Here is a 16,642-nt window from a genome sequence, read left to right as displayed (position 1 = left end):
ACTATGGTATCAGTGGATTGTGCTAAGTACAACTATGGTATCAGTGGATTGTGCTAAGTACAACTATGGTATCAGTGGATTGTGCTAAGTACAACTATGTGATCAGTTTTGTCCCCTTTCTGTCCTGTTGTCCCTGTGTTTAGAAAAACTGCGCAAGATAAAATAAACGAATAGGATCTCTCTAAAATACGCCGCGACAAAAAAAAAGTGAAAATCTCATTACCTGTAACGAATGAATTGAATTAGGCATGCGGAGGGATACATTGTAATGAGCGACAGGCGGACTATATTGTAGATAGCCGGATATGGAGGGGCACCGGATGAAAATAGATAGAATTTTATGGATGGGCAGTTGATGAAAACAGATAGCCGGACAGAGACGGACAGATAAGGGACGTGGACATATAGATAGCCGGAAATGGATGGATAGAGAACCGGACATAGACGCATAGAAAGCAGGACATGGACGGATAAATAGCCGGACATGTACGCACGATAGCCGGACATGAACGGATAGAGAACCGGACATGGACAGATAGAGAACCGGACATGGATCGATAGAGAACCGGACATGGACGGATAAATAGCCGGACATGGACCGATAGAGAACCGGACATGGACGGATAAATAGCCGGACATGGACGGATAAATAGCCGGACATGGACCGATAGAGAACCGGACATGGACGGATAAATAGCCGGACATGGACGGATAAATAGCCGGACATGGACGGATAAATAGCCGGACATGGACAGATAGAGAGCCGGACATGGGTGAATTGATTGCCTGGTAATGACGTATAGATTATCAGAGACATGCGGGCAGATAATGGACATAATCAAACAGATATCTAAAAATATACAGACAGATAACAGACATTGATTAACAAATTACACGATGGATTAATTAACCTAACAGAATAGTAGGCATTCTATAAAATGCCTAAGCATTCTATAGAAGGCCGAGGTTCCCACTTTGCCGGTAACTTATGCAATATGTATTGTCAAGAGGTAATAACCGTGAGAGGAAATTGACAAGGGGGGTAATTTATCAGGGGATGTATTGACAGCGGGTTAATGACCGGGAAATCATCGACAGGGGGATAACCTACTAGACTCCAACATGAACACACACACATTCTTATATATATATATATATATATATATATATATATATATATATATATATATATATATATATATATATATATATATATATATATATATATATATATATATATACTTACTTTGTAAAGTATCTATATCCTTAATTTGCTAACAAAGCGGCAAATATTATGATCTTGCCTTAATTATCGTCCAAGGTATGGATCAACTTGCTGATAGATGGGTTGAGTAGTTCGAATGACCCCCCCCCCCTCCCAACCATCTCCACCCCCCCCCCCCCCCCCATTGACCGGTGAGATGGGCCACCGCCAGGACCATTCACTGGGGCCAAGGTATCGACCAGTCAAACAAAACGTTGATTGACCAGTGAGAGAGATAACGGTATTGACCAGTGGCTAGAACCAGACCTAACTAAATATATCCTCACTTGGTAACTAAACACAGCGGCCTGCCTGATCATATTTTACAATTAGCACAGGTAACAGATATACGCAGAACAAGATCAATACACGGATATATAATATGTATATATATATATATATATATATATATATATATATATATATAATTTTTCTCCCTGTCCCTGAAAACTAACAACAACAATTTTATTATTATTTTATTTTTCACATCAATATTTATTTTTAATTCTCAACAATTTACTTCTACCGGTCTAAAAATTATTAACATTTTAGATGAAGATGAAGCAGTTTAATACATGCAGACTTATAGAATCTTCTTTTTGTGTGTTTGCCATTATCGGTATTGGTATACATTCAAAGAACTTTTGCTTAAAAGGAATAAAATTTATTTTTTACTTCGTCTTTTATCACCGTAATTTTTATTCGTTTGTTTCACAAGATTGTTACGATTGATTTTTACCAATACCGTAGCTTTTGTATAAAAGGCATATATATATATATATATATATATATATATATATATATATATATATATATATATATATATATATATATATATATATATGTATGTGTGTGTGTGTCTGTGTGTGTGTGTGTGTGAGTGTGAGTGTGATCTCGAAGTGACTTCCGTATCTCCTAGAACAATGGAGTTATTGATCTTGAATTTGCTGCAGCATTTGATGACGTCGACAACAAGAGGCGCTGACTACTTCCTGTTTGCCGCACACACTGCAATCACGTGACCGTATTGGACAACAAATGTCTCCTTATCTTCTCCTGATGATTATCCCGACATTATAATTGTCGCGGAAAATGTCGCAGGTAATAGCCGGTCGTGAGTAGGTACTTACCTTTATACCTTGAATGACCTTCAGAAATGACCTTCGAGAAGAAATGTTAGTATTGACCATCGGTTTAAATTTAGAAGCCATGAGGGAGTGGCATTGACGCCCACAATCCACAAAACAGATGTACTCACGTCCCGAGAAACCGATGCCCTTGCCTCACAAACTAGACCAGCTTGTCGCCTTCTGATTCATCATATGGGTTACAAAATCTTTTCACGGCGTTTTTATTCGTTACCTGGGTAGTTTCTAGGGTGGGGCGAGTCGTGGGGGGGGGGGGGGGGGGGACAGTCCCGTTTACATACCTAGGGTGGGGTGGAGTCGGGGGGACAGTCCCGTTTACATACCTAGGGTGGGGTGGAGTCGGAGGGACAGTCCCGTTTACATACCTAGGGTGGGGTGGAGTCGGAGGGACAGTCCCGTTTACATACCTAGGGTGGGGTGGAGTCGGAGGGACAGTCCCGTTTACATACCTAGGGTGGGGTGGAGTCGGGGGGACAGTCCCGTTTACATACCTAGTGTGGGGTGGAGTCGGAGGGACAGTCCCGTTTACATACCTAGGGTGGGGTGGAGTCGGAGGGACAGTCCCGTTTACATACCTAGTGTGGGGTGGAGTCGGAGGGACAGTCCCGTTTACATACCTAGGGTGGGGTGGAGTCGGAGGGACAGTCCCGTTTACATACCTAGTGTGGGGTGGAGTCGGGGGGTCAGTCCCGTTTACATACCTAGGGTGGGGTGGAGTCGGAGGGACAGTCCCGTTTACATACCTTGGGTGGGGTGGAGTTGGGGGGACAGTCCCGTTTACATACCTAGTGTGGGGTGGAGTCGGAGGGACAGTCCCGTTTACATACCTAGTGTGGGGTGGAGTCGGAGGGACAGTCCCGTTTACATACCTAGGGTGGGGTGGAGTCGGAGGGACAGTCCCGTTTACATACCTAGTGTGGGGTGGAGTCGGAGGGACAGTCCCGTTTACATACCTAGGGTGGGGTGGAGTCGGAGGGACAGTCCCGTTTACATACCTAGTGTGGGGTGGAGTCGGAGGGACAGTCCCGTTTACATACCTAGGGTGGGGTGGAGTCGGAGGGACAGTCCCGTTTACATACCTAGTGTGGGGTGGAGTCGGGGGGTCAGTCCCGTTTACATACCTAGGGTGGGGTGGAGTCGGGGGGACAGTCCCGTTTACATACCTAGTGTGGGGTGGAGTCGGAGGGACAGTCCCGTTTACATACCTAGTGTGGGGTGGAGTCGGAGGGACAGTCCCGTTTACATACCTAGGGTGGGGTGGAGTCGGAGGGACAGTCCCGTTTACATACCTAGGGTGGGGTGGAGTCGGAGGGACAGTCCCGTTTACATACCTAGGGTGGGGTGGAGTCGGGGGGACAGTCCCGTTTACATACCTAGGGTGGGGTGGAGTCGGAGGGTCAGTCCCGTTTACATACCTAGTGTGGGGTGGAGTCGGGGGGTCAGTCCCGTTTACATACCTAGGGTGGGGTGGAGTCGGAGGGACAGTCCCGTTTACATACCTAGTGTGGGGTGGAGTCGGGGGGTCAGTCCCGTTTACATACCTAGGGTGGGGTGGAGGTGTTACCGTCTAGTGGGCAACTTGCCCAGTTACTTTCCAGACATTATCGTCTTTACAGTGGTTTAACAGAATCTTTGAATTTGTCACAATCTGTCTTTGGCTCGGTTTAAAAACAAAAATTACCTTATTGTTTCAGTGATTTCCCTTTACATTTTTAAAAATTGGACGTTTCTGCATTCGTCGTAAGAGTTTGTTTTTTTCTTTTCAAGAAAAACTAAACACTTTTTTCTTTTCAAGAAAAACTAAACACAACTCAACTACATATTACATCAACATAACACAACCAACTAGAAATACATGTGCTGTGGCCAACAAAATATTTCTCGAATCACGAACAAGAACCGCCGGTCATGTACTTCTTATAATCAAACATATTTTGTTCCCGGCATGCCCTTTCATCTCGTGAAAGATGAGAAAGTTAACTCTCTTGAAGAACGAATGCACTATAATTAACTCTTTGATCCACTGAGGCCCTGTGTGCTGGTGCAGCTATAGGTAAGGCCTATATCTCAAGCCTCTCCCTCCCTATATCTCAAGCCTCTCCCTCCCTCCTTACCTCATTCACCCCCCCCCCCCCACCCCCTTTCACAGCAAAACAAATAAGTGCGTTTTTTTTAAAGGACGATAACCCCTCAAAAATCATAATCTCTGTACAAAGACAACTATATGCATCAAAGGAATCGATATTTAAAATATGATGCCCTAACAAGCCTTTATACAAAGACATTTTTTTTTTACTCATTCGGTTCTATAAAAAACTTTTCGAACATAAAAGTCGTTTGATCGTGGTGATAATGTATAAAACAATACGCTAATGTTATTCATCATTTATTACAGGCACTTTTACAGAGCCCATATATCCACACAACGACACACACACACACACACACACACATACAATCAGAAACCAATGGATACATACGTTCATACTCGCATAGATAAACACAAACACATGCACACACACACATGCACACAACCACGCATACACACAGATATAAATACGCAAACACAGTAACATACACATGCATACGCACACACCCATTGACACATACACTCAGACACACCTAACTACACACGTACACACAAATTGGACACATTGCCAATTCCCATGTGGCCTGTACTGAGATGCGAACTCAATCTGTTCTGCGTTACCTCATGTGAACTACCAATTCCTCCTGGAAGGTGAGTAGTTTTTAGAGAGAGTTTAGCTCATCCCGTACAATTAGAGACGTGAGCTGTGACATGGATGGCTGTACTGCAGGTAGATGTTAGCAATTTGTCATTGTTGAAGCTCTACGGGGCCGAGAAAAGTTATTTCCCTTGGTTTAACATATGTTATTTATCATCTCCCTTAATTGTAAGCAGGTGGTCAAGAGATACACTATACTTGATTAATAGATCGTTCGAAACTACACTTTAGAGATCTGTGGGAGCTAACAGCTTTACAGACTGGAGCTTAATATATATATATATATATATATATATATATATATATATATATATATATATATATATATATATATATATATATATATATATATATGTATATATGTATATATATATATATATATATATATATATATATATATATATATATATATATATATATATATATATATATATAAATATATAAATATATATATATATATATATATATATATATATATATATATATATATATATATATATATATATATATATATATATATATATATATATATGAGATTCACTATTACAAACTGGAGCTTAAAGTGTTTCAAACTGGAGTTTGATGACTTACAGGCTAGTTCTCAAAAACAAAGGTTTGAGCTTAGAACATGACAGAGCTTAGAGCCTTACCGATTGGAGCTTAAAATATGAAATGCTAGAGCTTAAAGCTTTAGAGAGGTTAAATTTGACGTAACTTTAAAAAAGACTTCCCCTTTTCATACTGAAGCGGTTATCTTCAACTTGCATTGGCAAAATATATTGCCCCGTGAAGGTACGTACGCATATATTTTAATTATGTAATTAAAAGCATATTCAAATGATAACTTCTGCCAAAACTAATTCAAACTAATTAACGTCAAAATATTTTTTTTTACAATTAAACATTGTGCCTAGTCCAACCCCATCTCCTCCCACCCCGAATTCCTCGCGATACGTATCTCTATACCCTAACCCCCACGTATCAATCAGTTAAATTAGACACTCAAATTTTTTTAAAAAGACATTTTACCCTACCACCATTTGCGAACAGGACCGGAAATTGTATCCGAACAGCTAATATTTCACGAGGGGAGGGGGGAGGGGGGGGGAGGGGGAATCCATTCCAGGTACAGGGAGTTAATACATTCATTAATTTGACAAGGTTAGATAACTATCCGATACTGGTTGATGAGACAAGAGTTACGAACCCTTAAAATAGTAGGATCTATAAAACCCTGATCAATGAAGGAGTAATTTCGTTCGGAGTTCCGGGGCTAGACTGAGTTGAAAATAACCGGGCTACTTCGTTGATGGAGAAATGCCAGTTGTTTCACCCCATTAGAAGATATGATTCGATTAGATCGATGCGTGATTGGTTATTGGTAAGGCGGTATCGATTTCTGGTACGGTCTATCATTTATGGGGAGGTGTGGGTAATTAGGAAGTATTCGAAACATCTGGTGGTAAAACACGGACACAAAATATTATCTCGCGCAATGTGAAGTGATTTTTTTAAAATTTATCTTTCTTTTTAATCGAAACTTTTTTGTGCTAAGATATAATTGCTCATTTTTATTTGTTAACTAAGTTTGACTGAATGGACTTTATAAGTGTACTGTTTACATGTCGATAATTGCTGTACGATTACAAAAGTATCGCGCTAATCGATACTACCTAAAACCTATGCATGTGTAAAAAAAGTCGATACTTTCAAGTACTTGAGAACACCAAGTAACCAAAAAGTAAGTCATAAACACTTACCTAAAACAGGTAGCACACGCACACACAGACACACACACACATACAAGCTCATCTTCTGAGAGTTCCTAATAACACTAATCATTAAAAGAGAAAATGACAAGTTGCCTTTCACCGCCATCTTCCCACGGCCGGGAGAAATCTGGCCAATTGATCGCTGACTTCATTAAAGGGATTATGTACTTTAGGGGATGCTAATTCGGGCCTTATCTGCTTCAGACGGCTGCCAGTGAAAAATATGATTTCTTTCTTTTATTATAGTCCAGATACTTAACCATAGTTAAAATAATGGCGAGTCTTTTAAGATTAAATACTAATGATATATAGGCTACACGTATATATATATATATATATATATATTTATGTATAGATAGATATAGATGTATATATACATACAGAATATACATATACATATATACATTGACACATGTGTGTATATACATACATATATATATATATATATATATATATATATATATATATATATATATATATATATATATATATATATATATATATATATATATATATGCATGCATATATATGAGAGTTTCTTTATATATATATATATATATATATATATATATATATATATATATATATATATTCAGTACGTTTGTAACCGTGTCATCTAGGCACCCCTCCCCTTGATCTTATCATTAATTTTATCAGGCCCGTATGCTACACCTACAGCACATCCTACATCACCGACTCTAAACTTTCTCTGCCTGAAAAATCGAATGTCCCTACCACGTATTCACCTTATTCGACTCTATATCCAGAATCTTTGAATTCGGTTAGTTATATTTTTCCCTGATACTAAACGTATCGTTCGGGTTTTCCCCTCTACATTTCATCCCTGTCAAACTAAACTTTTTAAATCGTACCTCCATCTAGTATCTCATAGATCGATACCAATATCAATCACCTATCCCGTCAATGTGCGACCGCGGAAATCAGGATTGGAAACTCGAAACAGACGATAAATAGCTCCAATTGGTTGTACGTCTGCTCAAACCTTAGGCACAAAACCACAAAACTAACAAAATGTGAATTCGAAACTAAATTCTTACTGGATACGAAACTAACATCAATTATGTTATTTTTTTTTCTACATCAATTCACGAATTTAAAAAAAATACATAACATTTAAATATAAACATAACTAACGGGATAACTGATTCGAGGTAAGTTCGAAACTAATATCTCTGTACCTCGAAAACGTCTGGAGAAATTTGAAACTAACGGCCAAAGTGATTTCGTAACCACCATTAGTTTTATGTGGTAATTTCTACTAACTGCCCATCCACGAGGTTTAGACGCCATTAAAGATTCTCCCAAACCATTCAACTCTTGAATCCAAGATGTAACTCGCTGTAAAACTGTTTCCTACATTCGTACCACTCCGGATTTTTTTTAAAAACATACGACATTCTTTCGTGTAATCAGCCATTAAAGATGGCGCCAGTCACGTGTTCGAGTCATTGCAGCAGCCGAGAGGATGCAGCTGCCTTCTAAAAATCTATAAGTTTCTCCATAAAAAACGGAGTGACGATCATTTCAAAGATAGGGGGAACTTTGTTGTTCGCATCACGTGACCATCCACGTCCAGATGACGCGACCCTTATTGCTGGCGACGCTTTCAAGTAGCCGGCAGACGACACGAAAACTCCGATAAACCTACCCAGCGAACGTTATGATATACGTATAGCCCATGCAAACTGTCATAAACCTACTCGGTCTAAACCTATTTATTCTTTCTGATACGTCTTTGCAAAACCAAGTGGTATAAGACTACAGCACTGAAAAAGAAATACTTCATGAACACCATATGGCCATGTATGAACCCTGCATGTACACCAAATGGCCACATATGAAACCTACATGAAGATCATATGGCCACATATGAAACCTACATGAAGATCATATGGCCACATATGAAACCTACATGAAGATCATATGGCCAAATATGAACCCTGCATGAACTCCATATGGCCACATATGAACACATCCCGTTACCTCATCTAAATCACCCCACCATCATCCCTCCACCTATAACCTTACCACCCCTCCCCATAACCCTATCACCATCCCCCACAATAACTCCCCCCACCATTACCCCACCACACTCCTCCCCTATAACCCCCATTTCTACAATCCTCCCCTGTCCCCATCCACACAAAATCCCCACCATCCCCCCATGACCCAACCACCCACCCCACCCCACCCCTCCCACCCCCTCCCCCTCCCCCTCCCCATAACCCCACCACTTCTACAATCCTCCCCTGTCACCATACACCCAATATGCCCCCGTACCCCATAACCTCACCACCCCCACAACCCCTTTCCTCCCCCCCTCCACCCCCCCCATAACCCTACCACTTCTACAATCATCCCCTGTCACCATCCACCCAATATGCTCCCGTTTCCCATAACCTCACCACCCCCCCCCCCCCCACAACCCCTTTCCTCCCCCCTCCACCCCCCCCCCCCCATAACCCAACCACTTCTACAATCCTCCCCTGTCACCATCCACCCACCACCCCCACTATCCCCACCATCCCCATGACTCCATTACCCACCCCCACCCCGCCCCCATAGCCCCCATAACCCCCCCCCCCCTCCCCCTCTCCCCCCTCCCCCACATCACCCAACCACTTCTGCATTCCTCCCCTGTCACCATCCACCCAATACGCCCCCATACCCCCATAACCTTCCCCCCACCCCCAATACCCCCCCCCCCATAACCCCACCCCTTCTGCTTTCCTCCCCTGTCACCACCCTGCTCACCCGACTACTAAAGCCGCGATTGACTCACAAACTTCGATCTTTTCGCGTGCCAGGACGGTGGAACTGGGGCAACAATCAGCTCTGGCACGAGATGGATGCCTGACAAAACGCTTTTAATAGCACATACTTGTACCTGGCTAATCAAATTCTCCGTTTTACCGGACTTCTTCATTCACTCATGTATTAAGTCCTGATACTCCAGCTTTGACAACATTCTACCAGAGAAACTTTATATATATATATATATATATATATATATATATATATATATATATATATATATATAAATATATATATATATATATATATATATAAAAGTGTGTGTGTGTATGTATACATGTCCACGTGCCCATACTGAGAAAATCGTTTCGTTTACTTGAAAACCTTTTATCAGGTATATATATATATATATATATATATATATATATATATATATATATATATATATATATATATAATTAGATACAGATATAGATATACAGATGTGCAGATCTATAGACATATATACAGATATAGAAATAGATACAGATACAGATTAATAATGACATAATAAAGTTAATGGTTTTGTTATTAAATAATCGTGTCAGTTACGTAACAAAATGTTTCAAAACGAGTCAAACCTAAAACATCAAACATCTATTAGTATTTGTTGCTCGTGTTACTGTGACTTATCTACCAAATACTGAGATTTTCTGATGCAGGCCTTAGCTCGAGTGCTAGTGCTCCTGTGCCCATTCATAAAATATTTTAAACGTACAACTTGCTAAATTGTTTCTATAACACATACTGTTGGCATGTACCCTTTGCATTAATCGTTGCACTATAGCACTTAGCTGTTGTTAGGAGATATCTGCCACTGTAATGTAAGGTCGGTTATTTGTTAAATAAAAATACAATTTGCACAATACATACATAATTAGCACAAAAATGCATAATTTAATCAAATTATCATCTTCTACGCTGCGCGGAGAAACATTCTATTTGCAAATCATGCGAGGGCTGGGTAGATCTAAGCTGGGGACTGGGGGGGGGGGAAGGGTCATTATTATGGGAGGGTAGTGTGGACACGGGGAGGGGGGGGCTCATGCTGAGACGACAGCTAATTCCACATCTTCATGCAAAGGGCGGTAACCCACGGAGATGGAGGAATTGTAATGCACATAAAAATTGGCTGTTTCGCATTGTTTTTTGGGCTTTCATTACGTACGCGGGCGCGTCCCACACAGCGCGCACCTCCACCGCGCACGGTGCGTCCGCAAGCGCGTGTAATTAGCTTTTGTTTCGTTTTTAAGCCATGATTGAACGAAGGCATCTCAACTGCACAAAGCCGGAAAATTGGACAAAATGCGACGTTTAAATTTTCAAAAAAATTTTTGGAGGTATTTCTTCAACGTATGGAGATTCATCATAAGCCGCGACCTTCAACCTTGGCCTTGATTGAGATGTCACAACATGACTGAGTGACAAGTATCACATTTTGATTGTGATAGGAACAACTGGACATTGGGAATACCTCACAGAGACATTGATTTTCATCATTGAAGCTGTATCTAGCAGCCTTTAATTAGCAAATATTTAATCTCTATAGTCTTGTTAATTTCCATCCGTAACCAATTAATTACCACCAATTAAGCACCATCTATATTCCAATTAGCTTCTATCTAGCAGCTCTGTTAATTACCACCTATAGTCCAATTAATTACGATCTATAGTCCAGTTAATTTTCAATTGCAACCTAGTTCATTACTACCAATTAGCATCATCTATAGTCCAATTAGTTTCCATTTAGCAACCCTGTTAATTACCACCAATCAAGTCCCACCTATAATCCAATTAATTACCACCTACAGCCCAATTAATTACAATCTTATAACCTAATTATATGCCCACCTTAAGCCCAGCTTATTACCACCTCAGATAACTTTGGTCCAGGTACTGACCACTATAGGCCACCCACAAGACATCTGTTGAAGGCCTACATGAGACTACATTAACTAAACAAAATTGACATATGCTCTTTGTTTACTATTCTCTTTTAATCACACTGTCAAAAAGTGCATGGACTTTAACCCAAATACTCACCCTCTGACCCCCCCCCCTCCCACCTTAACCCAGACACAGTAAGCTTTGCTGCACATTTTCAAAAAATGTATCAGGACAGGACGGCCATAGTTGCGTGCTTGTATCCCATGGTTACCGACAACACCGTGTTTCCATTAAAATCTTAGGAGCAGTTCGCGCAGACATCAGGCGATAGTCTAGTTATTTTGAGAACACGATACCGAAAGTAGGAATCGCGGAATAAATATATGATCTCACAGTAAGGTATGTGGTTTCTTGAATACATTACGAGGCTCTCATCGTGTGTAGACCTCATTACATTTTCAGAAGAGATAATAATAGCTAGGCCTCACATTTTTGTTTAGAAGAAATAGTTTGAGTTCCAGTTATGACCAACTACTTATCTAACAATTTAATATTAAAATACATTTTGCAAAAACAAATTGTTTTTAAAATATACGACACTGTTACTTAACACACATCACACGCATTGTATATAACATATACGAATGATAACAAAACTCTAACAATATTGTGTTATGTTAAAGATCCATGATAGGTAAAGGCATGCATGATTCTTTAGTTCTACAGCTTCTTAGGCAGTTTACTTCGTTGTTTCATAGGTTTAGGTTGCCAGTGTGCCAGAAATGTGAGAACATGAGAAGTACTCACCCTTGTGACAGTCATAATGAGAAGTACTCACCCTTGTGACAGTCATAATGAGAAGTACTCATCCTTGTGACAACATTTGTCATAATGAGAAGTACTCATCCTTGTGACAGTCATAATGAGAAGTACTCATCCTTGTGACAGTCATAATGAGAAGTACCCATCCTTGTGATAGTCATAATGAGAAGTACCCATCCTTGTGACAGTTATAATGAGAAGTACTCATCCTTGTGACAGTAATAATGAGAAGTACTCATCCTTGTGACAGTCATAATGAGAAGTACTCATCCTTGTGACAGTAATAATGAGAAGTACTCGTTCTTCTGACATTTGTCATAATGAGAAGTACTCATCCTTCCGACAACATTTGTCATAATGAGAAGTACTCATCCTTGTGACAACATTTGTCATAATGAGAAGTACTCATCCTTGTGACAGTCAAAATGAGAAGTACTCATTCTTCTGACAACATGTGTCATAATGAGACGTACTCATCCCTGTGACAGTCATAATGAGAAGTACTCATCCTTGTGACAGTCATAATGAGAAGTACTCACCCTTGTGACAGTCATAATGAGAAGTACTCACCCTTGTGACAGCGTGTCATCTGGAACAGAACTCATCCCTCTAAAGCCCCAACAAAAAGCATTGATCCCCTTCAGGTTGACGTGACATGATGGGGTTCAATGCAGCTGATGGTGTGGTGGGGGTGGGGGTGGGGGTGGGGTGGGGGCGGGGGTGTTGGTGGGGGTGTGATGGTGGGGGTGGGGCTGTGATGGTGGGTTGATGGAGTGGGACTAGAGGGATGTGGTAGTTTGGGTGGGGTGGGTTGGTTGGGGTTGTAAAGTGGGGGTGGTGGGGGTGGTGGGGGTAGGGCTGTGGGGGTAGGACTGTGGGGGGTAGGGCTGTGGGGTTGCGGTTGGGATGGTAGACGTGGCGTGCTCGTGTGTGGGCGACCGTATTGTCAGATCAAACAAAACACTGACGGACAAACCTTCCCTGACATGTCACAAAAATCCCTGACACGTCACAAAAATCCCTGACGTCAGAGAAATCCCCGTCATCAAAGACAATTTACCCCCAGAAGTTCTACACTGGTGTCATGGTGACCTTACACCACATACAAAACACATCTTTTAACCAAAATAATATACGGCCTTAACATATCACATATTTTAGTATGAGTAAATGTATGATCTTAAGACACTAATTTACCTGCAATATATCAATAACTATATTAGAAGTAGACATTTCTTTTATTATTTAAAGGATAAAACGTATCGTTCAAAACGTAAATATGCTTCTTAAAAGCTTAATAATAGTAAGTAGATTCTAGGTACAACAAACAGGTGTGATGCAGAGTGTGAGTACTTACTGTCAAAGGAGAGGTTCTTCAGGTAGTTGTTGAGCAGCTTCTCTCCGTTTATCTTCTCCATTTGGGCGCACATCCCGCGCCGGCCGCCGCACAGATCCTTGTGCATGTTGTCGAGGGCGCGGGCGAAGGCGTACACGGCGTCGTAGATGAACTGGGTCTTACTCTCTTGTGACGTCAGCTTCCGGTTCAGCCGCTCGTCCCCCTTGCACGGTTTGATGGGGGTGTGAGTCTGTCTTTTGGCCTGAGTTTTGGTGTGTTCGTTCCAATCGCACTTGTGTTCTTCCTCGTAGTACTCCAGGAACCACGGGTTGCGCCGGTTAGTTCGTGGGTTCAAGTTTAAGAAATACTCCTCAAATTTCTGAATCGGGGTTGATTGAAGTTCTAAAGTTATCGCCCCTTGGGCTGCCAGAGCGTTGTATTTCACCGGTGCTAACCGGTTCCCCCAAGCGTCGCTGGCCACCCAAACCAGTTTGCCGGTTAGGTTTTGCCGCGTGGCCGCATTCAGCAGGCCAAGCGCGTCTTCCGTGCGCACGATCACAATAACAACTTTTGCGTCGGGTTTGTCGAGGAGGTCTTTGATGACCTGGTCGTAGGTCGCGTTGGTGGATGATGCGCCGATGGTGATGTCGGCGGCGATGCAAATGTTTTTGGACTTGGCTTCCATTTTGAAGAAATTGATCCCAGATTCACCATACTCCCCGGCCGAGTGGACAACAGACACGTATGTCCAGTTGAACTCTGCGACAATGTCCACCATAGCTTTAGCTTGGAGAGTATCCGGGGGGACCGTACGCATGAAGTAGTCAAAACGTTCGCGGTCGTTTAGGATAGCGGCGGTGGAGGCGTAGCTGATCTGGGGAATTTTAAACAAGCGCAGCAAATTTGCGACCTGCGTCGACACGGAACTGATTGAAGCGCCGACCACGCCGGCGATCGCTTTTGGCGAACTCTTCGCCGTGGCTTTAGAACCATCGCTGCAGGTGAAGTCAGTCGTGTCCAGGGAGTTGATGGACCCGCGGATAAACTCCAGGGACTGTTCGAGCGCGTAGGTTTCGACCCCGCACGTGTCGAAGGCCGAGACGCCGATGGTGATGCCGGGCAGGAGTGTGGTGCTGTTGTTAATCTCGTCCACCGTGAACAAGAACGCCTCCAAACGTTCGATGCCGCGGTCAGGGTTGATGGTGCCGCACAGTTTCTCGCCCTTGTTGTGGATGGGGAAGAGCCCGCCGATGATGATGTCGCCTTCGATGGTGGCCGACATGCTGGGGTTGGTGACGTTGGCGGGGGTCTCGTGCAAGGATTGGTACGAGACGTCGACGAGAAGGAGGTAGACGTACAGCAACAGCAGCGGCCATATTCGCGTGTAACCTTTGAACTTGCGCTCCATTTTGCTCGGGTTCAGGTCGCGAAAATTGGTTGAGACACGAAGAAATTCCGTCGACTACGACTCAGCATGTCTGTCTAGCTGGTTCATTAAAGTGTCAGTTTCTAGCAGCCTTACTTCAGGTCGTGAAACTATTTTCCACTAAAAAAACAAAAGTAGCGTCGCGCGCGTGGGGTGTGGCAGAAATTATGGTCTCAACAAGGTGGGGGTAAGTCAGTGCCATCTTAAACACAATTTGAGCTTTGTGAATATTTTGTTTGAAAAAATATTTTTCTAGTATTGAAAGTTAGCTATTGAATCAACTTTCATTTTCATGTGTCATTTATTTCCATGAATCTTACTTACTCATATATGTTTGTTAAAGTGATCGTGTAAAAATATTCTTAAAACTGAACTCAATACAGCTGCATCCATTTTTTATCAGGCAAGACCAGGTGACCCCGCCTCCCCAGCGGCCGGGCGTGACCTTGAAGTGTTCCGTCACGTTTCGTCACGTTCGGAGACTTGACCTTTGAGCACACAGGAAGCCCTTGCCTCGCCTCGGGGTGGCTACGCTCTCCACCGGTGCCGTGTTGAGGGCTGGAAGAATGCGTGTCCTGGTGACGTCATGCTACCACGTCGGGACGCGTGGATGGAGCAGGTCTGGAACAAAAATAGAAAACAAAGAAGGTAGAAGTCGATAGGTGTCGTGTGGCAATTAGCGGGGGTTGGTGGCTGACTACAGCTCGATGCCAGCCCACTAAACCTGACATGGTGTACATACGGCATGACATTGTGTACATATGCTATGAAAAAGTGTATGTACAATGTGTTGGCGTAAATTTGTAAAGATGTTATGACAATGTGTACAGATATTATGAAAATTTGTATGCGTACAATGTGTACTATAATGACATTGTATATGCGTACATTGTGTACAGATGTACACAACACGCAGGTGGTCAATGAAGCTCTCTAAACACCTGAATATGGAATCTAGGGTGCCTTGAAATGTGGGAGGGAGGAGTACGTCATGACCACCAGCTCTTGATTTATCAAATTGGTTAATGAACATCGAAACCTCATTATAAACGTCAACAATTTAAAGTCACTTTCATATCACTTTACTAAGATCATTTAATTTAAATCTTTAGACAACCCCATTTATAATTGTCATTATTATTTAATGAAAATATTCTTTAATTAACACCATTTATTATTATTATTATTATCAGTTAATGCAACTTTTTCTTGAATTAATACCACAAATTATTGTTATCATCGTTTATTTAAAAGCATTTTAAATGACACGACAGATATGACTATATGACTTGTGCAAACTGATAATGTATGCTAGCAAAGTGCTTATCTAATAGCAATGTAAAGTAATATCTATCAAAGCAAGTATAAAATAAATTATTTTCTGTTTGAATCTTAAATTATCACTGATTTTTCCTATTATACATAA

The 16,642-nt window shown here is 41.7% G+C and overlaps 1 protein-coding gene across 1 annotated transcript in view; it reads right to left on the bottom strand.

Annotated features, from left to right (window-relative positions):
• Window positions 1–15,275, bottom strand: part of LOC131939241 (metabotropic glutamate receptor) — a 118,863-nt gene extending 103,588 nt beyond the window's left edge. Inside the window, exon 1 of the mRNA XM_059297441.1 lies at window positions 13,812–15,275. Within this exon, the coding sequence (XP_059153424.1) occupies window positions 13,812–15,198 (1,387 nt within the window). The 5' untranslated portion in view covers window positions 15,199–15,275. The remainder of the gene's footprint in view (window positions 1–13,811) is intronic.
• Window positions 15,276–16,642: the final 1,367 nt, after the last annotated feature.

The sequence above is a fragment of the Physella acuta genome, unplaced genomic scaffold, assembly GCF_028476545.2.
Source record: "Physella acuta isolate Inbredline_101_S28 unplaced genomic scaffold, ASM2847654v3 ptg000269l, whole genome shotgun sequence".
Taxonomy (NCBI): Eukaryota; Metazoa; Mollusca; class Gastropoda; family Physidae; genus Physella; species Physella acuta.
The sequence above is the reverse complement of the archived record's forward strand: the minus strand, read 5'-3'. Positions and strand labels throughout refer to the sequence as shown.